General features: G+C 35.4%; 1 protein-coding gene across 4 annotated transcripts in view; it reads left to right on the forward strand.

Moving 5' to 3' along the window:
* Positions 1-880: 880 nt before the first annotated feature.
* The window catches only part of ARHGEF37 (Rho guanine nucleotide exchange factor 37), a 79,158-nt gene continuing 55,874 nt past the window's right edge, over positions 881-24,164 (forward strand). For 2 of the 4 annotated variants that reach the window (XM_051978681.1, XM_051978685.1), the window contains exons 1-4: positions 1,264-1,398; positions 6,414-6,528; positions 15,509-15,601; positions 16,142-16,353. In XM_051978681.1, the coding sequence (XP_051834641.1) occupies positions 16,153-16,353 (201 nt within the window). In that variant the 5' untranslated portion in view covers positions 1,264-1,398; positions 6,414-6,528; positions 15,509-15,601; positions 16,142-16,152. The other 2 variants (XM_051978683.1, XM_051978684.1) reach the window with 2 other exon arrangements.

Below are 24,164 nucleotides of genomic sequence, written 5' to 3' on the forward strand. Positions count from 1 at the left end.
GCTTCTCTATTCTTCATGAATTTCCAGTGGACAAAAGATCCTCATAACCTCTAGTGTCTAGCCTTCAGTAACTCTAGTTTCAGTTTCTCTAAAATTCTCTAATTCAATCATAGTAGTTAAATGCTTTCTTCTCTTTCTTTTTCTCCCTTCTTTAATTCCATCCATCATCAATTCATCTCTTCCTTGATCCTTCTTATTCCCTCTTTATTCACTTTAAATGGCAGAATAGTTGCTAATCTGAATTGGGTGAGAAAAATATCCTCTTTAAGAAGTTTCCCCCCACCAATGAAATTACATTTGTAGAACAAAAAAAATAATGTGTATTACCTATGTCCTGAGGTTGCTATAAGGAAAATGCTTTGTATACCTTATAGCATTACAAAAATGTGGGTTATCAAGATGTCACATTTTGATAATATTGGCTATTTCCTTCTCTTCTCTCCATCTCTTCTTTCACGTCTCTCTCCATCTCTTTCTGACACACACATCTCCCTCTTCCCCTCTCCTCTCGAGTTTCTACATATAATCTATATCTATATATGAAGAACATGTTTAGTAGATAAAAGATCATTATTCTCCATTTTGAAGGAGAATAAACTAAGAATAAAATACTAGTTAGGGATTATTCTCCATTTTGTAGGAGAATTAACTGAGAAGCAAAACATGTAGGTACATAAAAACGCTTAGCACAGTGCCTGATGGATGGTTAAATCGTTATATAAATGTTAGCGATTAATAGCTAATAATTAACCTTAGAAGCCCTTTCCTGGAAGTCAAGAGACGTGGATATTTATCCCAGATCTGCCTAAATTAACTTGCTCTGCGATTTCAAAAGTCATTTTCCTTCTTTGGGTCTCAGTTTCCCCATCTGCAAAATGAAGGGGTGGACCAAATGATAGCTACGGGCTTTTGTAGATTACAGCGGGATAAACATAATTCTAAATAGAAACGTTAGCATCAAGAAATTCAGGGATTTTAAAGCTTGTTAGATGTTTCTCTCCTGGAACCCCTGCCCCTGGGATGAAGCTTAATGAAAGGTTGTGGTGAGATAAAGGAGAGGCAAAATAACTCGAGTCAGCTGGGATCCTCCGCTGGCTAATTGCCCCAAATTGGCTGCTTTGTCAGCCATTGGATTGACTCTATAGGACTCAGTCTTTCAGCCCAGGGTTAAAAAAAAAAAAAAGCAATCTGAATGACAATCAACAAAAGGAACTGAGGCTGTTCCTGCGCATGCACGTTACGGTGGAGGCAGGTCCGGTCCCGCCCGTTCGCTTGGTTCTGGCTGCTCCGTGGGCTGGCAATTGAGAAAGAATCGGTTGCTTATTATTTTTTTTTTTCAGACAGGGACTACCTTGAGCAGCCTGAATCGAGTGAGTCCTGTTCCCTGTGGATTGGGAGGTAAGTTGAAGACAAGTGCTAAATGCCAGCAGTGGTCAGAGATTCCCTCAAACAGGTTGCCAGGTTAAAAGGAGACAACTGAATGATGTTTGTCGCTACAAGAATTTGTGGGAGGGGGAAGCCAGACCACCCTGCCGAACTACGTCATTCAGCCTGGGAGCAAGAAAAGATGCGACTTGTCAGGAATGAAAGGACCCACACTGTCTGGGCTCAACAAGGCGATTGGGGAGTATTGTTTTAGTGGCAGGCTAGGGATAAACTCTGGAAGTTTCCAGGGAACATTTAGGGAAAAAAAAAAGCCGCTCTCCATGCCCAAAGTCACGGTTCAATTCTGAATCTGCACTGTGACTTTTCACAGAATTGCATTCGTTCCTTTAAAAAAGCAGGTGGTGTACAGTTAGCACAGTCTTAAATTGGCAGCTGAGCAAATCTGGGTCTGTGGGCTGGAAGAAATTGGGGCACATCTCTGATTTTAAGTGATATAAATAGCATTTTAACAGGGAGTCCCAGGAAACTCGAGCTCAAGTCCTAATTTTGCCAACCTATCCCGTGAGATTTAGTAAGTCATGTGACATCTCTGAGCCTTGGTCTCCCCATTTTTAAACTGGAGATAACACATGACTGTCTATCCCACCAGATTGTTCTAAGGATCCAATGAAATAATAGGTGAGAAAATAATTTAACATTTTATTTAACATATTGTTATTACTTATAGCACAAATACAAGTATCCCTTACTTAATCAAATAGGTTTTCTGTAAAAATTCTGTTATCTTTTCCTACACAATTGAAGAGGCATTTCTTATGATGGGGAGGGAAATGAATGCATTTTAAAAAGATCATATTCAGTACAACAAACCCTTAAATATTAAGCCTCCAAGATGCAGATTAGAAAACATCTATGCCTAACCATCTTGAGCAATCCTTTCCTATGTTTCATTTATAGACTTTTGTCCTTGTGAGTTATACAATTCATTTTTAGTAATCTAATTATCTTTCTACTTCATCTTGGGACAACAAATTTTTATCACTCAGATTTACAAAAATACTGCTTTACATATATGAATATGGATTTTATTACAACTCACATTTTTCTTTGTTGGGTTTTGCAACAATGTCATAAACTCTTAAGGTTATTGACCTAATAGCAAATTTCTTTAGCATTTTTTATTTTCTTTATGAGCAACATAATAAAATAGTTTATACAAAATCTGATTATAATTTTTCCCTCATCTTCCTCTGAATCCCTTACATATTTTATGCTAATGTGTCCTCTATCTCCAACTATTTTAAAGGTTTTTAAAAGCTTTAAAGGAGAAGACCTTTTTGTATATTACCTCTAAAATTCCACTATATTTCAAAATCATTATAGGCAATTGGAAATAGTGGGGAAAAAATAATGAACACTGGATTCAGACTCAGAAGACCTTGGTGTTAAGTCTTGGCTCTGACAGTTAACTTACCAAAAAACTTTTTTAACATTTATTGACTATATGACTGTGGGCAAGCTTGAATTCAATGATCCGCAAAATGGAGATGGATATACAAGTTTTCAATAAGGAAAGTGCTTTGTAAATTGAAATATGTTTAACAATTGTGACTTAATATTGAAAATAATAATGATGATGGTAAAATATTTAAAGGAAATTAACAAATAAAGACTAACCTCTTCATATATATCCTTAATCCTTTCTCTTCCTTTCTTGTCCAATAGACTACAGTGTATTCAGTCATATTCAAACTCTTTTATCTATATAAATTCCTTCCCTATTAGCTAGAAATATTTTTAAGTCTTCCTTATCCTTAAAAAAAAATCCTTGCTAGATTCTGGTCCCTCTAAATCTGGCACCTGTGAACTTTTTCTTCTTTTAATAATTATATATGTTATATAAAATTTATATAAATATTTCAATGTAATTCCTTTGCAATCTTATGTATTTTATATATATTGAGATGAGGACTATAAGTTTCAAGAGATTGCCAAAAAGGTTTCTAAGACAAAAAAGATTAAGAACTCCTTATTTTAATTATTGAGGTATATTATCTCTATTTCTTAGCCAAACCCCTAAAAGAATTGCTTGTTGCTTCCACTTACTCTCTTTTCACAAGGCCACATAGGAAGGCAGTGGCAAAAACCTGATGCTTTTTTGTATTATACTACATATACTATATTGACTGATTTGGGACATGTTAAACTAGAAAGGGTAAGAGCTGGGAAATTATATGTAAAAAAATATTGAGATCTGACCCACCAGATTTTCCCATTAGTTGCACGTCCTTAGACAAGTGATTTTAATGTTTTAAACTCCACAAAATTGTTAAGTTAGTTAAGCTAGGTGATCTCCAATGTCCTTTTGAAGTGAAGAAGTCTCACCTGGAGAAGACAAGATTCAAGGGCTGCAAAACTCTGAAAAAAGCATTCTGCCTGAGCTGTCTGGTGTTGATAAAATTCAGGAAAAATAAAAAATTATGTTGGTCAGGGATTTAACTGGGATCAAAAAGCCAACCAATTGGCTGAGATTGAAGCTGGACAGAAGGGTAGGCTCATGGACTGTCTGGAATAATTTGTGGGGTTTCATAGAAAGCTTTATTCTGGAGGAATAAGATTGCCATTTGATGGTACAGATCTATTAGAGTGGGTACTCCTCATCTTTCCACCTCTGAGAATGCGCCAGGTCAGTTCTGTATATTACATCTAAGCAAAGAGCGTTGTGTCAAAGAATATTCTGGTTCTGGTTTATGCAAATTAGGCTAAGGAAACAGATTCTAGAATTACTGGCTCTCTCTCCCCTAACAAAACTGGTGACCACTTCTCTTGCTCTAGCAAGAAGCCAGGAAGAATGAAAAAGGACATAGTTCTGGCTCCCAGCTGTGGTTTCCATATCATTTCAGTCCCATTGAAACCCCCAAACTATCATTTCATTCCATCAAACTGGCTTACTTGTTATTCATGAAAGTTGTCATTCCATCTTCCACCTCTTTACTTTTGCACAGGTGATCCTCCCTTCTCCCCATGCCCATAATATATTTTCTTCTTCCTTTTCCCTCTTGGAATAAAAAGCTTTCTTCAAGATTCAGCTCCAGTATCACTTCCAATAACAATCTTTTCCAAATGCTTGTGTTTTCTCTTTCCTCAAATTGTGTTTACTTTTATATCCCTCATCTCCAGTTCCTCCCCCCAAACTCTTACACTTCTATCTTTCTGTGTAAACTTGATGATTGGAGCTATTTTTCAAATTTTAGTTGTGTTTTGAGAACCTAACATAATGCCTTGCATAGGGTGAGTTGTTATTGACTTTTATTTTAATTTATTGAATGTTGTCCTCTTCTCAGCTCCTTGTGCTGGGGAAGAGTGAAAACAGTAAAATTCTTTTCTCCAAGATTCAGGAAACTTGCTTATGTCATCCTTGTGGCTATCATCTGCTAACCATTGGGTTGTTCACACTTTTTTTCTTTTTTAGAAATAATGATTTATTATAAATAATAAATTGTACAAGTATAATTTTTTGCAAATATTTATATTTAAATAAATACATTTAAATACAATGAATGTAACTTTAAATATCCTTTAGGACTCTTGGTTTCTCCATTTATTCCTGTTCATGTTTTTTTTTTTATGGTCATGTTTAATCTGTATTTGATCCTTCTGGTTTGGCTTATTTTCATTTTGCACTGCTTCATAAAGATCTTCCCATTTTTCTCACACTTGTTCCTTTAATTTAATTATTTTATTTAATTCCATTAGCTTACCACAAATTAACCATTCTATTATAACTGATCACAAAGAGTAAGACATAACTGAAATGACTGAAAAACTTTGCTCATTGCATTGATATGAGTTCTGATGTCTTACATTATGGTTTTCCTGAGATTCTATTGTTAAATTTTCAGAGTGTGAGCATTTATATCTCAGAAATAAGTAAACATCACAAATCTGGGCTTGGTTTATTGTTTTGAGGATTATATAGATTTTTAAAATGGTGAAAATGTTAATAAAACAGATTAAGCTTCAAAATGTGTCTTTTTAATGGTAGATCTTGTTAAACATTAACAAATCCTTGAGAAAGATTGTAGGAGGGCCCAGTCTAGATTAAGTAACAAATTTGTATCCAATCTCTTGGGAACAGTGCCATACAGATAAATTCTAAATAAATTTTTTCTGTTTTTTTTTTTTTATCCACATCTAATGAGAAAACAATTGGAACATATAATTAAAAAATAAAAACCCAAGATATCAAAGTAATAAATTTCTAAATATAATTAAAGATGAGGTGTTTTTTTTTTTAACCAGAGTTGGGATTTCATCAGAGTAGACAACAATGAAAAGATTTTTTCTGTTAGATGTGGATAAACATTTTTATTGTATTAAGTAAAGATTTCTCCATTTCTATGCCTTTTAGAATTTTTAACATAATTGATTAAATGCTGTATTTTTTGCAAGATTTTTTCTACCTCTGGTGATATATAATCCCATGTTTTTATAAATAATGAGTTATGCTAATTATTTTCCTAATACTAAACCATTCTTGCATTTCTGGTATAACCACAATGTGGTCATAATGAATTTCAAAAAACATATTGCTACAGGTATTTTTGTTGTTGTTTAATCATATCCAATTTTTCATGACCTTATTTAGGTAGTTGTATTCAATTCAACAATCTGTTAAATACTTATTTTCAATAGTACAGGTATCTCGATCTTTTTTTTTTGTTTGTTTAATTACCTAGATTTCCTCCATTCTCTTGTGAAGCCATTTGGAGCTTGAGATTTTTAAATTTTTATTCTATTTAAATTTTAGGGTTTCCCAAATTTCTCCTAAGATCAGATTATTATTTTGGCACTTTACATTCCTATAAATTCATTTCATTAGAGTTTTCACTTTTATTGACATAATTCTATACATTTCATTTCTCCATCCCTTTATTCTATTTGTGGTAATTTCTCCCTTTTTATTTTACATTTATAAATTTGGTTTGTTTTCATTTAAAAAAATATTTTTTACTTTTCTTCTAAAGCTCTGCAAAAGTGAAGAACTGGCCAGTGAATCAAGAAGACCTGGATTCAAATCTCACCTACATACACAGAGACTACATGATGTTGGGCAAGTGGTTTAACCTCTGAGTGCCTAAGGTAATTCTCTAAAACGATAATACAAAAAGTGCTGATCTGCTTTGATGGATGGTTTTTCTTTTCATTGTTGTCTACTCTGATGAAATCCCAACTCTGGTTAAAAAAAAAAAAACAAACCTCATCTTTAATTATATTTAGAAATTTATTACTTTGATATTCTGGGTTTTTATTTTTTTAAATATATGTTCCAATTGTTTTCTCATTAGCTAATATATATTCAGGACAATATTTTGTCTTAAAATTTTCTTGAGCTGAATTCCATTAATTTTAGTTTGATAGATCTCCCTTCTTCCCATTGTCCTTTCTCTAACTAGTTCTTGCTAGTTCTGTTTTGTTATGGAGTCCACTAATGCACTTTGTAATATGTAGTCAACGGTTAAAATGATGGGCTTGGAGTCAGGAAGACCCGAGTCTGAATTTGATCTCAAGCTTTCACTAGCTAAATCACTTAAGCTTCCTCAGTCTCACTTTTTTCATCTCTAAAATAGGGATGATAATAATAACATTTATATCACCTGCTTTGAATTGCCAGTAATTATCCTGATGCCCTGCATTAATCGTGCTCCCAATGGATAGAACTTTGGCCCTGGAGTTAGGGGGCACCTGAATTCAAATCTAGCCTCAGTTTAGCTGTGTGACCCTGGGAAAGTCACTTAACCCTATTTGCCTCAATTCTTCATCTGTGAAATGAGCTGGAAATGTCAAACTATTCTAGTATCTTTGCCCAAAAAAAACCAAATAGTGTCAAGGACAGAACAGGAACCAATCAATAACAATTTTTTCATACATTTCCATTGGGTTTCTATTTCATGCTTGGAGAAAACACTTCTAGTCTTTTAAAGTCCTCTCTCTACAATCTGGCTCTAATCTATCTTTTTGATTTTATTTCATATATAGTGGTTTGATATATAGGTACCTCCAAATTCTCTATATACTCTCTTCTCCATACAGTTTTTAAAAAATTAACCACCCAACATGGCTCATAAAGAAATGTGCATTTAAAAAAATGATGTACAGTTTTAATCAGAAAAAAGTTATAAAAAAGGAAAAAAAATTTTAAAAAACCTAAATACAAAATAGGAAAAAAAAGAAAGAAAAACAAAACATTATCATGTCCCAGCAAAACATCAGGGCGGGTTCAAAATATGTAATAATGGACCATTTCAAGTAAGCATGTATAATAATAGAAGATATTATATTCATGCCTGTCCATTTTTTCTTTGCTTCCTTATAAGTTATTCTTTTGTGCTCTGCTATGCACTTTTCACCCTGTTCTTTGTTCCTTCCTTTTATTCTCCCCTCCCCCATGCAGCCTATAAATATAGATGTGCATATATACATATATATGCACATACACATATGTATTTTTTGTGCATATATATTCACATCCACACATATACCCATATACATATATATCGATATACACAACCATATCTGTATGTAAATATTTTATGTATATTTATATATACACACACATATACATTTATACATTTGTAGATAGACATTCATCTAAAACAATATAGCTGACACATGTAGATTTTTCTTTTAATTGAATCTTTTACTTTGACTTTGTCTGAGATAAATTCTACTCCTGATCTCTCCCCTCCAAAAATTTTAACCAACCGATAATGAATTTTTTTTTTGTTTTAAAAATATCATTTTAACAAGGTATGAAATTCCCTTAAAAAGTTAATTTGCTGCTCCTGTCTTAATCCTATATTGTTGATTAAATTTTAGAATACATATTGGCATCAATACCTTATTGATGATAAAGTTAACACTTGAACCCCAAATACATTTAAAATGTACCTTAAAAGTTAGTAAGGGGGCAGCTGAGTAGTGCAGTGGATAGAGCACCAGCCCTGAAGTCAGGAGGACCTGAGTTCAAATCTGGTCTCAGACACTTTATACTTCCTAGCTGTGTGACCCTGGGCAAGTCATTAACCCCAATTGCCTCAGGGAGAAAAAAGTAACAGAGAGTATTGACTAGAGGGAAATGGAGAAGAGTGGAGTCCTGTGCAATGATAGGTGAGAAAGGAGTCTTTGCATCCCAGAAGGTCCCCTGGGAACCTCAGAAGCAGAGCAGGAAAGGAGCTCTGAGATCAAGGAGAAGAGTTACAGGAATAAGCAAGTTATGCAGACTGTGCTGGCTTGAGAGAAAAGGCGTGAACATTTTTAGTGACATCTTCCTCTCTCCACCACCAAGTGTGTCTCCTTTCTTTGGGAGATTCCTCTGTACTGATAGAAATACTGTAAGTCTTGAGGACTGTTTAGGTTCCTGGGGTGATGTGGGTGGGGCTCATTGAGGGAGCGAATTATTTGTTGCTCTGACTAGCCCAAGTGAGCGCCTTCTTTTGGGGGGAGACATTACCGAAAAGTAGCTGACATTTTCTGGTTTTTGTTTGATATCTTGTTTGCCAGAATGCTTATGTGGGAGTTGAGAGTACGTATCCTTCTGGGTGGACCTAATCATAAAACTAAATTCTGATGCTTCAAAGGGACAACCTGAACTAGGGAATAAGTCAAAGTATTTATAAAACATAACCCAAGATGGAGTCATTATTCCCCTTTATATATTCCATTTTCTAGTTAGGTTAAACTGTTCAATTCTTCCTCATTTCCACCTGTCATAATTCCTCTGGGCTTAGCTCAATTACTCCTTTCCCATGAAGTTTTCCTTGTTCCTATTTTACCCCAACTCTCATTCCAGCTGAAAGTTTTCCTTACCCTTATTTCACCCCAATTTTCATCCCCTTTCTCATCTCCAATTTTCCTAGAGTGCTATCTTGATCTTTTTTTCCCCCTCTTCTTCTCTATGCCCCTTTATATTTTGTGCATCTGTACTTCTTTCCAGGTAGTTTGTACACTCCTTAAGGGCAGGAAAGTTGTCTTTTTTTTTTTTTTTTGATCATTGTGTCCTTGCTTATTAATACTGTGTGCCTTGTTCACAGCAGGCTGTTAATGTATCTTTAAGTGTAATTAAAATGAAATTCTCTCTGTACCAATTATAGCTCCACCATGTTGATATTTCAGGATGTTTTTTACATAGATCCAAAGGAGTCTTTTAGGGGACAGTTATTGACTTGTGGTGTTTTTGGTGATGATGTGTGGTTGGTAGACTAAGATCCTGGTCTAAAGGAATTATAAGGGAATGTTAATAGCTCTCTGTCCAGGAAAGTTAGCTCAGAGTAGAGAGTTGGTAAGCTGGCTTATAGCTGACTTAACTGCAATATAATCTGTTTTGGGAGAAGGGTTTTTATTTTGTTTTGTTTTTCTGAGAAGCCTTGCCAGGCCAGGGAATGTAACAGGAAAGATGCCAAAATTACTCCGACACCATTTGGCTTTTGTCTGCATTAGAAATCAGGGACAGAATTAGTGAAATACTGAATGAATGTAATCCCTCATACTGTTGAAAGCATTGTACAGTTCATCCAGTGTATTTTCATATACCTTATCTTTCATGCTCACAACAGCCATTTTGTAGCCAGACAAGACATAAGGTATAATTGGGCTGGCTCACAGTTTTAGAAGGACATTGATAAGCTTGAGAGAATTCAGAGGAAAGCAGCCAGGATGATGAAAGGCCTTGAGTCTGTGCCATATGAGGACATGATGAACCAACTGGGGCTGTTTAGCCTCGGGAAGAGAATGTGGGGGATAAGAGAAGGAAGATGATGATAGCTGTGCTCAAATATTGGAGAGGTTGTCATATGGGGAAGGGCTGAAACTTGCTCTGTTTGGTCCCAAAGGGCAGAACCAGGGGGAGCAATGGGTGGGAATTGCAAAACAGCCAATTTAGACAAAATGTCAGGAATAACTTTTTAACAATTAGAATTGACCAAAAGTTAAAAAGAATGCTTTTGTAGGAAGTGGGTTTCTCTTACTTGGAAATCTTCAAAGAAAAGCTAGATGACCGATTACTCATCTGATATTTTATAGTGGGGATTACAAATATCTGATTTTATTCTCACAATAACCTTGGGAAATGGGTGTTATTACTGTGTTTTAAATGTGTGTGTGTGTGTGTGTGTGTGTGTGTGTGTGTGTATTTTTTATTCCTGGATGAGAGAACTAAGGCAGTCAGAGGTTAAGTGACTTCCCGATTCATCCAGCTAGGAAATGTCTGAGTTTGAATTTGAACTATGGGTCTTCTTGACTTTATTTCCTGAATCTATCCACTGAGTCCCCTAGCTGTCCCAGGAGGAAACTAGTTGCTTGCTGAGTTCCCTTCTACCTCTTAATTTCTATGATTTTTCATAGGATCCTCCTTAGAAATCCCATCACTTATTCTAGGTCAGAAGGTTATGATGGACTTGAGCTGGTACCTTCTGAACTATGTCTCAAGTCTTAGTCATGCTGGGGTTTTGTTTTTTTTGTTTGTTTTTTTACTATAACAGGTGGACTTAAGCCTTGGTAAATATTTGTTGACCTTGGGGACGGATGATGCCTTATTTTATCTTTATATATGACCTAGTTCAGAGTATTGTGTTCTTTGTAAGGAGTGTGTACTTAATAAAAATTCCTCTTTGTTAAATCAAATGAATGAGATTTGAAAAGTGAATTTGCAGTTTGATGTGTAATCTTTTCTGTTTTATTGTATATACTGAAAGTGCTCGTTTTAGTTGATGCTCGCTAAGTTTTTAGTTTTTAAAATGGAAAAATATCTAAAATGAATTGAATAAATATAGTTTAATTACTTCCACATTTTTAAGGCTACTAATGCCTGTTTTATAAAATATCAGCTACTTGGATATAAAGAAATATGCATTCTGCTAAGTACAACTGAATTTTATCTAATTTATAAGCAGACAGATGTGTTGGCTCTCATAAATTCTGATTAGATGAGATGATTGTGTCCTCTTATAGTCAGGTAATAAATAGATAAGGAAGCTTTTGCTACCAATTCAGGGTAGGGCCACATACCAGAAATGGGGAGACATCTAGGCAAGATTCAGGAATTGGGATGTGGGGCTGGGTCAGGAATCAAATAGGACCAGACTGACTAGTGACAACCTGTCTGGGCCTCTCTCTCTTTACTAAGGTTCAAGAGCTTGAGGGATACCAGTCCTCTCAATTTACACATGAAACCAGTATGCATTATGGTTAAGTAAGTTGTCCAGGGTGCCGAAGGTAATAAATGTGAGAAGTGGGATTTGAGCCCAGGCCTTTTACCTCCAAAGCCAGTACTTATTCTACTGCATCACCCCACTTCTTTTGTTGCCCTAGGCTGGTACCCTGTTTTTAGGTTATGGTAAAGGTACTTTCACTTTCACATTATGGCATGGATGTTCTGAAAACAGTGCCTGTGAAACAGAGCAGCGGCCCTGGTAAGTAGGCCTGGCAAGCTGGAAAGCCTGTGGTGATCCTGACCTAAAAGTTGGGATCGTCATGAGGATTCAACAAGTAGGGAGGATCATCCCCAATTTCTGAATGTTTTTGGTCACAACAGTTGTCCAAAAGCTGTTCACTAGGGAAAAGGAAGTGGGGATTGGGTTCTGTGTCAGTCATGGTTAGAACTTCCACCTGTGGAACCAAAGGATTTTGGGGAGTTGGAGGAAGTTCAGAACAGGGGATCACTATGGTCTAGAACAAAAGACTTTGGGTGCTTTAGGAATCCAGACTCGGAAACTGGGGCTGAAATTTCATCTACGTCTGGTCCAGGCAAAGATCAGAGGGTGGAATTTGGGTTTCAGCTAAGCAAATCTTGCCATTATTTCTTGACCATAGCTTAGATGTGAACTGCAAAATCCTTTTGGTTTTCTGAATAGTCTTACAGTCCTTTAGTGTTTAATAGTTTTACAAATAGAACAATTCAACTTCTTTTGATAAGATGAATGGCAGCTTACTGGGGATTTTGTAGAAGGGATTCATGTGATTAAAGTGTGGACTGAGCATCCTCAAAGGTATCTTTCAGACCTGAGATTCCTGAGATGTAGCCTGAAGCATCCAAATATTATTTATGTTCTATTACTCATTCAAAAAGAATTTATTAAGCCTTACCATGTCCCAGGTACTATATTAAACTTGGAATAAAAAGAAAAAATGAAGAAAGCCCCTTGAAGAGCTTACATTTATAATGGGGAAGACAATGTGTGAACACACACACACACACACACACACACACACAAACTTATAAGATATATAGAAAGTAAACATATAAAATAACTTGAGGAAAGTGCTATCAGTTGGGGAACCAGGAAAAGTCCACTGTAGAAAATGATACTTAATATTGAGTCTTGTTAAAAATTATATTTTATTTTTAATTTATGGAATAAAACAAACATTTCTGTAACATAGTATAATAAGATGGTGGAACACGAAATTGCTAATCTATTATGTGCAACTTACTATTTCTTTTAAATATATAATAATCTTTTTTTCCTTCTCTCCTCTCCTGTCCTAGAAATGGCTACCATTACATATAAATATGTGTGTATGTGTGTGTATATGTGTGTGTATGTAAAACCATTCTATAATGCTTCTTTTTTATCCATTTTTCCTCTAGATGCAGATAGTATCTTCATATAGTCTTTGTGGTTAATTTGGGTTTTATACTAGCCAGAATGATTTATTCACTCAGTTATTATTAAAACAATATTGCTGTTGCTGTATACAATGTTCCCTTGTTAATTTCCCTCTTCTTTACTTTGTTTGAGTCTATCCATATTTTTTAAAATCCCTAAGCTCATCATTTCTCATAGCACTGTAGTATTCTATCACAGTTATATATGATAGCTTGTTTAGCCATTCCCCACTTTACAGGTTCTTTGCCACCACAGAGAGCTTCTATAAACATTTTACGTTCTTTAATTTCCCCCCAATCAACTTTGGAAATAGACCTAGCAGTGATATTGCTGGGTCAAGTGGTATAAATAGTTTAATAACTCTTTGGACATAATTCCAGATTTTTTTCCAAAATGAACTGTCTTCTATTTATTTATTTATTTATTTTTGCTCCATTTGCAAGCATTTGGAGTTAAGTGACCTACCCATGGTCATACAGCTAGGAAGTGTTAAGTGTCTGAGGTCAGATTTGTACTCGGGTCCTCCTGACCTCAGGGCTGGTGCTCTATCCACTGTCCCACCTAGCTGCCCTGAACTGAGAAAGGCATGGATTCCAATAGGCAGAGGTGAGAGGGGAAGAACATTATAGGCATAGAGAATAACCAATGCAAAATCATGGATACAGGAGTCCTGTACAAGGAACTATAAGTGGGCCAGTAGGGCTGGACCATATATCATAGGATGCTTTTGTTATAGTCAATTCAAGAGGTGATGAAGGTCTGTATTTAGCAAGTGTAGCAGAGAAAAGAGACCTATGCTAGAGGTGTTGTGTAATTAGAAATGACAGGATTTAGTCCCCAATTGGCTATATGGAATGAGTGACAGTGAAGTTGAAGATGGAGAAAGGAAGGTGCAACATTAATTATTGGAAAAGTAGTGGAGTCTGAATCAGTAATGGGAAGTTCAGAAAAGAGTTGGGTTTTGGGGGGAAATGAATTCTCTTTTTGGTATATGGGTCTGAGATGCCCGTAGGACATGTAACATCTATTACATATCCAATAGGTGGTTCATGATGTGGAACTGTAGCTTAAGTGAGTGTCTGGGGCTGGATCTATATATATAGATAGATTGAGTAATCTTTGTTGTTAAGATAATTGAACCCATGGGAGTGCATAAAATCACCAAGTGACAGTGTAGAGGGAAGAAAGAAGATTATAAAGAGCCCTTGGCTATACTTATAGTTGGGGGAAGAGTATGTATGATGAACTGAAGATTTGTTTTGCAGATAGGAAAAGAACAAAAAAAAAGTAGTATTGGAAAAATTTAAAGAATAGAGTGTTTGGGAGCAATCAGTGGTCCAGTGTTATACAAAAGATGAGAATTAGGGCAGCTAGATGTTGCAATGACAGCCTTATAGTCAAGAGAACTCGAGTTCAAATGCAGCCTCAAAAAAAATTGTTATATAATCTTTTATATAACATATGTATATACATATATATATCTCCCTGATGATATTGAAGAGTAATTTCAGTTAACTGAGATCACTAATGATTTCTTAATTGTAAAATCTAATATTAATTATATGTGAATTAATGCTAATTAAGTCATATCAGATTGCATTGGTTGAAGGTGGAAATCTAGTGATTGCCTTTCAGGAGTTGGGCTCCAACTTTTTAATCTTCAACTTAGAAACTTGGTGACCTCTACAACTGCACCAACATAGGATTGACTACTGTTTTTATATATGGTCCTAGCTGTGTGTGTCAGTCTTTCAGCTAGTCAAAAGATGTTTCCTATATGTTGTCATATGTTTTCATCTAATGACCCAAACGCTACAGTTCTCTTAAACTCATTCACACTCATTCACTCATCATAGTGAAATATTATGAAAATTTCCAAATACCTAGTTTATACTCTTCAGTGATTAAATTTGAGGTGTCTGGGCCTTCTATGATTACATTGATTGAAAATTATTATTTTCAAATTTTATTTTCAATTATTATATCCCAATTATTTATTGAAAAAACATAGATGTCATTTGTCCAAGCTCCTTCTTTCCCCCTTCTTTATATCTCAGACTTATTCTTTGCTTCTACCTTAGATCCTGTTCTCTCATGCTTCCTCGTTAGCAGATTTCTCTGACATGTATTTTCTTTCTCTCTAATCTTCAGATTATATAGGCTCATTCCCGTCTTTTAGAAAGATGCCCAGGTTCCACTAACCTTAAGTACCTTAACTTGATTCTTCTGTGCTCTCAAGCTGTTATCCTATATTTTTCCATCTTTCACACAACCTCCACAGTGATATTCCTAAAGCAGAGGTTTGACAATGTTGTTGCTCTGATCAATAACCTTCAGTGTTTCTCTATTATCACTAGTATCAAATACATAGGCTTCTATTTGGTCTAAGTCCTTCACAATTTGGTTCCAGAATATTTTTCTAGCCTTACTGGAAAAATAACCTTACTCTTCTGCAGGAGCTGGGTTGCTCAGTGGATAGAGCTGTGGGCCTGAAGTCATGAAGACCTGAGTTAAAAATCTGGCCTCAGACACTAGCTATGTGAACCTGGGTAAGCCACTTAACCATATTTGCCTCAGTTTCCACATCTGTAAATGAACTGGAAAAGGAAATGTCAAACCATTTCAGTATTTTTTGCCAAGAAACCCTAAATGGGATCGCAGTCAGACATAACTGAAAAACAACTGAACTTCTGCACTCTTAGGTCCAGCCCAAACTGACCTTATATATTCTTCGTAACATCCTACCTTCCATCTGCCTTTGTACCAGCTGTCTCTTGGAATGCATTCTCCTTACTTCTACCTTTTATATTACTTGAGACTCCTTTAAAAGTTACTTACATTTGTGGGTCTTCTCTCTATATCCAGAAAAAAATATTGCCTTGAATTTATTTTAGGCATTATTATTATTATTATTATTATTATTATCTGCATCTTTTTATGCATGTATATGTTGTTTTACCCCATAGAATGTAACCTTCTTGCAGGCAGAGATTATTTTGTTTTTGCCTAGGGATCCTCAGTAGATAGTAGACATTTAATTAATGCTTGTGGCTTGATTGATGAATATGCTTGACTTTTTTATTTCTTAGGTCCTCCTGCCATGGCTGGTTACCAGGAAGGTGAGTCTCCCTCTCCTGGGGAGAACTCGGAGGATGAAAGTCAAGGGGATGAAGCAATCAAGATTCTTGAAAAAATGAAACTGAATCAGAGACTTGCAGCAAAGGAATTGATCAGCACAGAGGCCAGATATGTGCACAATCTCCAACTCTGTGCTTCCGATATCCGGAGCCAACTGCATGAGGTAACATGCATGTAGGAATGGAGAGAGTCAGGGAGCAGCACCCAGACCAGCATTCGGTCGTCTCAATCCCTTTGAAGGGCAATACCATAAATCGTCAGCACCATATTTAAGCCCTAGTGACCCTCCAGAGTGGAGGGGAGTGAGTTTAATGCAAATCCCAAGCTCCAGGTCCATCCCCACATATAGACCGCTGAAATTAGGGTAGATCCTGGTAGCAATTGAGACTTGTCCCTATTCCCTTGAGTCATGGGGGTCCCTGCTTTCCTGCCTAACTCTGCTATTTATAACTTGTGTAATTGTGGGCAAATTACTTCCTCTCTCTGAGTCTCATCTTGAAAACTTTTGAGCAAGAAAATTTATAATTGGAACTATTTCCAAGGAAGTTATTTGGTAGCAATGATAATCATCATAGCAATTTACATTTATATAGCACTTTGCCATGTATGAAATGCTTCACAAGCATTGTTTCATTTGAGTCTTAAAATAACCTTGCAAGCTAGAGACTACAGGTAATCTCCATTTTGGCAGTTGTGGAAATGGGTTCAGAGAGGTTTAGTACGTTAGGTCATCCATCCAGTAATTCCATAAGAGGTGAGATTTGAATTCAGTTCTTCTTGATTCCAGGTTTAACATTTTATCTACTATACCTGAGGGGGAAAAAAGGACTGTATTAAATGAAATGTTCAAAATAGCATTCTGTGATGGAAAGTATACCTGATTATTGGGGAATGCCTGAATAAATTGTGGTCTATGAATATAACAGACTTGCTGTGGATAATAAAAATTCAAAGCAATGTGGGAGGTCAAGGTAGAATCAAGAGAACATGCAAAATAGCAACAAAATGCAAATAAAAGACATCAGTTACTTAGTATTTATTAAGTGCCTATTTAGTGCAAGATATTATTAAGAGCAGGACTTACACAGAAAGGCAAAGAAGCAATCAAATTCTGTTCAGTACAGTGGTCCAAGTTAATATGCTATCAAAATCCAAAGGCACATTCCTTCCTTTTGTTAAGAATTTATAAAGAAATCTTTTTGGGGAAATGTACTTTATAGGGGATTTGTTTGGGTGTTTGTTTTGTTGGGAAGTTGTATCAAAACATCAGTAATTTTTGTTTATTTTCCTTTTTCTTTTTTTTTAAACATTAATGTCAAAGTAAAGAAAGGAAGATATAAAGAGGAAATTGATTTAGATGATCTCTGAAATTCCTTCTGGTTCTTAATTTTCTGATTTCTTAGGGTTCAATGTGGCTTAATCCATTTTCTCAGGAGGGTGGGGAGACTTTATCAGCTCAACAAGGTCCATGCCAAAAGGGCAACCTAATCTTGTCTGATTCTTGACCTTACTGCCTGAATTCTGCCTTATGATTATGCTATGTTGAAGTGACATTTCTCTGCCAAAATAAGATGTCCATTATGGCCCCTAGCTTTAGGAAAAAGCCTGGTCCCCATTAACTGCCATAAAAGCTTAGAGTTGGAGGTCTAGTCTAACCTCTGTCCTAAGGCAAGAATTTCCTCTCTGTTATCCTTGTCTGGGGAGAAGTACAGGTTTAGAGTAATGCTTCTGTTTCAAAGTTTTCAGTGACAAGGAAGTTACTATTAGCAATAGCACCATTTAGTTTGGTCAAAGCTAGTTATATACCCTGCCTTTGTGGGCATTAGTTATGTGATGATGGGCAAGCCAATTAACCTCCCTGAGCTTTAATTTTCTCATCTGTCACATGGGGATAATAATAGCTTTAGTAGTTACCCCACAGGATTAGTGTTCCACTGAGAAAAGTTTGTAGACCTCAAAACATTATGAGTAAATGTTAGCTATTATTATTATTTGCTATTATCTTCTGTGATAGTCCATTCTTCAAAATTACAGAATTTAGTTACTACTCAATCTAACCTATGCATGAAGAAAATTCCAACCATAATATACCTGACAAGTGATCATCCCGCCTCTGCCTTAAGACTGTCTTGGGAGGGAAAACTTCCAGCTCTAGGCCCATCCATTTTTGAAAAGCTCTGATTGTTAGGAAGTTTATCTTTATCTCAAATTTAAGTTTGCCTTTTTGTAACCTTTGCTTGTTCCTGGCTTTGTGCTTGAGCCAAATGGAACAAGTCTATTCCCTCCTTTACATGATATGATGCCCCTGAAACATAGACTCAAGACCTTCTACTATCCTTTTTGCAATCCTCCAGACACTACAGCTTTTCAGTGTCCTTCTTAAACCGAAACTCTCAAAACTGAAAGATTTAAGAAATCTAGCTAATGCAATGATGTTCAAAGTTATTTTTCTTTGTAATGCTTTCATATAAATTACTGTTCTGGTTCTGCTCACCTCACTCTGTATCAGTTCATACAGATCTTCTAAGATCTCTGAAATCATCCCTTTTGTATTTTTTTATCTTTTTTTAATAATAACCTTTTATTTTCAAAATATGAAAACAGCGTTTTCAGCATTCACTTTTGCAAAACCTTTTTGTAATTTCATAAGGTGAAATAATATCACTTTTATGTTCGGTTACTCTGTAATTTATGAGGGCCCACTTTTTTGCTACACAATTTTTTTCTATAATTAAGAGAGCTGCCATAAATATTTTTATACATAAAGATCCTTTCATTGATAATTCCTTATAATAATGATAACCAGCATGTATATTACACTTTAAGATTTGCAGAATGCTTTATAAGTCAACACCATCTTTCCTCACAATAGTTATGAGAGGTTGCTATTAATATTATGTCCATTGTACAAATTGCTCAGGGTCACACAACTAGTAAGTGTCTAAGTGGTCCAATCCTTCATCTACTGGGTCATCTAGCTTCTTCATAGACATTATTGTGTTTGTTTTCCCAAAGCCCATTGAACAATTGTTATTTTGCATTTTTAGTCATCTGTCTCAGTCTAAAGGGTGTGAGGGAAAATCTTAGAATTATTTTAATTTTAATTTCTCTTATTGTCATTTATTGATTTTTTTTTTGGCTGATAGCTTCTATATCTGCTTTTAAAAACTATGTTTTTAATATCCTTTGATCATTTATCTATTGGAGAAATAGCTCTTGTTATAGCTTCTTAGCATAAATTTGAATTAGTTCCTTATATATCTTGCATATGGACTTTTATCAACAAAACTTTCTGCAAAGATTTTTTTTCCTGGTTAACTGTCTTCTTTCTAATTTTAACTGCATTAGTTTTGTTTATGCAAACACTGTTCAGCTACTTTTGGATCCTGATTGCCATCCCCTGTGTTAATTATCTCTCCCAGCTTTGTGCTATTAGCAAATTTGGTGAGTTGTTATATATGCTTTTGTTTAAATCATTGATAAAAATGTTAATCAGCACAGATAACAGTAGTATTCCACTGGAGAACTCCTGCTACAGTGACATTGAACCCTAACAGTTACTTTTAGCATCTAAATATCTAGCCAGTTCTGTGATATACTAGATCAAAACTTTGATAAAATCTAGGCAAATTATATGCATTATCTACTTATCTAAAAAAAAAAAAGAAAATTAAGTTAGTTGGCAAAGCCTATTCTTGGTTAACCATAATAGCTCATTGTAATCACTACTTCCTTTTCTAAGGGTTTTCCAACCATCTCTTTAATGATCCATTCTATAATTTCCCCAAAAATTAAAGTTATGCTCACTGGTCTTTAGTTTATAGACTTGGTTCTCTTACTTTTTTGAAAATTGAGACATTTGCCCTTCTCTAATCTTGGGGCACCTCTTCCATTTTCTATTTCTTTCAAATATCACTGACATTTCTCATAGGACCTGAAGATGTAGTTCTTCAGTTGAATTCATCAAGGGCAAGTACTTTCTTATACTCTAGGGAAAAAATAAAAAAACTTCTATTTCTTACTCAGTTGGTTTTAATATAAATACGTCTTAACTTAAATACATCATGCTTTCTCCTTCTGACTTCTGTATTTTCTTAGAAGTTACATTCTTAATATATAATACTATCTATCTCTCCAATTCCTGTAAACACTTACCTATCTTGTTTATGATGAATAAGGTATAGCCTTTCAAAGCCATGGTTTATTTATGGGTTTCATTTCACTAATGAGATCCAGTTCATATCCTTGTGAATCCTTTTATTTGTTGCTTCAGTTTTAGGCACTTATTTTTTGAAAAGTGATTTACCTTGTATTTATTTTATTTTTCCAAATACACAGAAAAAAAGTTTTCAGCATTCATTTTTTGTAAAATTTTGTGTTTCAAATTGTTCTACCTCCTCCAAGATAACAAGCAATCTGATATATATATATATGTATATATATATATATATATATATATTTATTAAACACATACAATGTTTTTAAACATATTTTCACATTTGTCATGTGCAAGAAAAATCAGCCCAAGAGGGAAAAAGCCATAAGAAAGAAAAAGCAAAAAAAAAAATTATTTTTAAAAGGTAAAAATACTATTCCTCAATCTACATTGAGTCTCCATAGTTCTTTCTCTGAATGCAGATGGCATTTTCCATCCCAATCCCATTGGAATTGTCTTGAATCACTGCATTGCTGAGAAGTCCATCACAGTTGATCATCACATAATCTTGCTGTATTTTCTTGGTTCTGTTCATTTCATTCAGTATCAGTTCATTTAAATCTCTCCAGGCTTTTCTGAAATCAGCCTGCTCATCATTTCTCATAGGAAATATTCCATTACATTCAGACACTATAACTTATTCAGCTATTTCCCAAGTGATAGGCATCCATTTAATTTCCAATTTCCTGAGCTGTGGGCACTTTTATACCACATATTTGAAGTTTTGCTAGGGATTCATTTCTTGAATTTTGTCTCAATTATTATTATTATTATTTGAGTATAAAAAGTTTGTTTCTCCTTAAGCTATCCAGTTCTTTCCTCTTCAGGAAGGGCCTCAAATTTGCTTTTTGACTCAAATTGTACTGCTATCCTTTTCTTTTCCTTTCTTTGCTATGTAATACTCTTTCCCTTTGCAGCACCATGACAAGAGTCTCCCTTCTCTGATCTCAAAGCCCTTTCTTCCAGTCCCATTAAAGCCTTGCTTCTGTTCTTTTTTTTAAAGGAATACTTCATTCTTTCTAATAACCTAGTGTATGTTAAAGTTTAGATAGGCATTTTTGAGTCCTGTTATATTCTTCTCTAGGAGGGAAAACAACCTACACTTGGAACACAGATAATCGTCATTTAACTATGCAAGAAATAGAGACATTGCAGTTGATGCAAGTTACTGCACAATTTTCCTCCTTCTCTGAAATGTTTGAGATTGCAGTTGATGCAAGTTACTGCACAATTTTCCTCATTCTCTGAAATGTTTGAGATTTTCAGTCTTTTAAAAAAATACTTTCAAGGATTTATATCTCAACCTTATGAGTCTCATTAAAACTTTTAGGCTAGTTATCACCTTTTAAGGATTTGACAACTCAACTTCATTTCCTGTCTCATTATCAACTATTGTGTCTGCTGTGCCAACCTTCAATTTGTTTTTATCACTTTTCTCCACTTACCAATCTACTCTCTCAATTTGTTTTACCCTCTAATTACTTCATTTACATGTTCTTATTTTGCCTCCCCATCTCCTTTCTCCTTTTCCTTCTTGGGTCTTTTGTTCCTTCTATAACCTTCTCTCACACAAGCTCAAAGAATTAGTTTTTTGTCCACCTCTCCTTTTTGGGAAGTTTTTCCTTATGATGAATTGAAGTCTGCTTTCCTCCAGTGGTCCTAATTATGCCCTTTGGGGCCAATGTTTTCCATTTGAGAGCACTTTATATACTTGAAGATACCTATTATATCTCTTTCCCTCGCTGGCAAATTTTCTTTTACCTAGATTAAAAAGCCTACATTCTTCCAACCTATACTTATTTAACCACAGGGAGAACTTATGATAGGGGGCAGGGGCCCTAAAGCCCCAGGCACTGATATATGCATAGTTTATTTAGCTCTGAATAATCACATCAGCTATACATGGCTGGAGTCTTGACTCTTCCCCCGGGGAATAGGCTAGAAAAGGAGCTGCCACTGAAGACCTCTCAGACTAAAAGCAGTTGTTCTTTCCAGGTCACAGACTTTCTGACTCATGTTCTGCTGATATTTTTGTGGATTTCAGGTAGCTAATAAGGTTCATGTGAATTCCTGAAAGACTTAAGGGATAATATCATCAGGATTCATTCTCTTTGGCTTTACATTTCCATTTCAACTTTTCTGAGCAAAGTATCTTCTATCTTTTTAAGAAATAAGATGTCTTTGGCAATTGTCAATGCTGTAAAATTACCTATGCATATAACTTGTAAATAAAAAGCTATTAAAAATTTAAAAAAGAAATAAAAAAAAAAAAAAGAAAAAGAAATAGGATCTCTTTTGTCTTCAGCCCTGAGAAGTAACTTGTTTTGCTCCGGATGGCTAAATTCAACAAGCCTAATTTTGGGGTTAGTTGGGCACTGTGGAAATATGTGAAACCCTTAGGCCCTGATGTCCTGTGCCTTGCGAGAATATCTAACCATGTTGTTTGAGAAGCTAAAGCTATCTTGTGCGTCTGAAATAACTAAAGTATCTAGAATACATTCAATAACCACACCAAATAGCTAAGATGGCCAAAAAGTTCTTTATGAAGAATCACCAGTTAAATGGCATAAAAATAAAATTAAATGGGGGAAATCAGTATTCTCAGTACTGACTGAAACAGCTGGAAGAGAAAAATGGGAAATAGGAAATGAAGAGATTGACTCTTAGTCTATATCTGGAGTGAAGATTTGAAGGAGACAGTTACTGTCTTATTCTTCCAATTTATATATATTCACTGTCTTCTACTCCAGTCATTGTCCTCCTTCACACCTACCTACTGTATTCAGACTTTATTCAACCCTGTTGGCTCCCCTGAATTTGACTCTGATGACTTCTTCTTCCCCCTCCCCCCCAAGAGCCCCTTTAAAGTCCAAGGCAGGGTCCCAGCTAAAGTCAAGACCACTAGAATTTGGGAAATTCTGGGTAGTATTCTCCACTATCTGCGTCCCCCAAAGTTTCTATGGGTATGGTTACACTTGTAGAGTGTACTTCTGTTTCTCAACTCTCCATCTCTATATTTCTCTTTCTGTGTCTCTGATTCTCTCAAACTCTAGCCTGACATTATCTAATTTAGAATTCTTCTAAAACTCCATGTTCGTTATGATCAGAACAGAGAACAGAGGAACTATTATCTCCCTAATGCTGAAACCAGATTTCTCCCCTGTTATCAATAGAAGCTGCCCAGTTAGACAAACAGGAAATCTCTGGAAAGTGAGAAGAGGTGCTAATAGGGGTAGGAGGCTCTGTTTTAGATATTCTTTAGAAAAGAATATATAATGTTCATTAACAGTCTTTGGCTCAAACTGAGAAGTAACTTGGTTTGTTCTGAATAGCTAAACTTGACAAGCCTAACTTGGGGTTAGTTGGGCACTGTGGAGATATATGAACCCCTTAGGTCCCAGTGTCCTGTGCCTTGAGTGAATGTCTGAATGTTTGAGAAGCTGAAACTGTCTTGTGAGTCTGAAAAAAAACAAAGCACCAAAACACCTAGAATTAGTCAGCAGCATTTCTTGGTTTTGTTCAACTGCTTTTGTTTTTGTTTTGCTTTGACAAGGGAAGGATCAGGGAAGGAGTCAGGAAAGTGATACAGCTTGGAAAAGGATGTGATATAGAAAACAAAAGGTATCTATAAAACTTTTAAAAAGCAATCTCATCATGGGAAGGGACATTAGGGATTGTCTAGTCTTACCCACTATATACAATGCTGTATAAATAGGGATTATCTTTAAATCTCTTGGGTCCTGGTCTCAGTTCTGTAT

Source organism: Antechinus flavipes, chromosome 2 (assembly GCF_016432865.1).
Source record: "Antechinus flavipes isolate AdamAnt ecotype Samford, QLD, Australia chromosome 2, AdamAnt_v2, whole genome shotgun sequence".
NCBI lineage: Eukaryota > Metazoa > Chordata > Mammalia > Dasyuromorphia > Dasyuridae > Antechinus > Antechinus flavipes.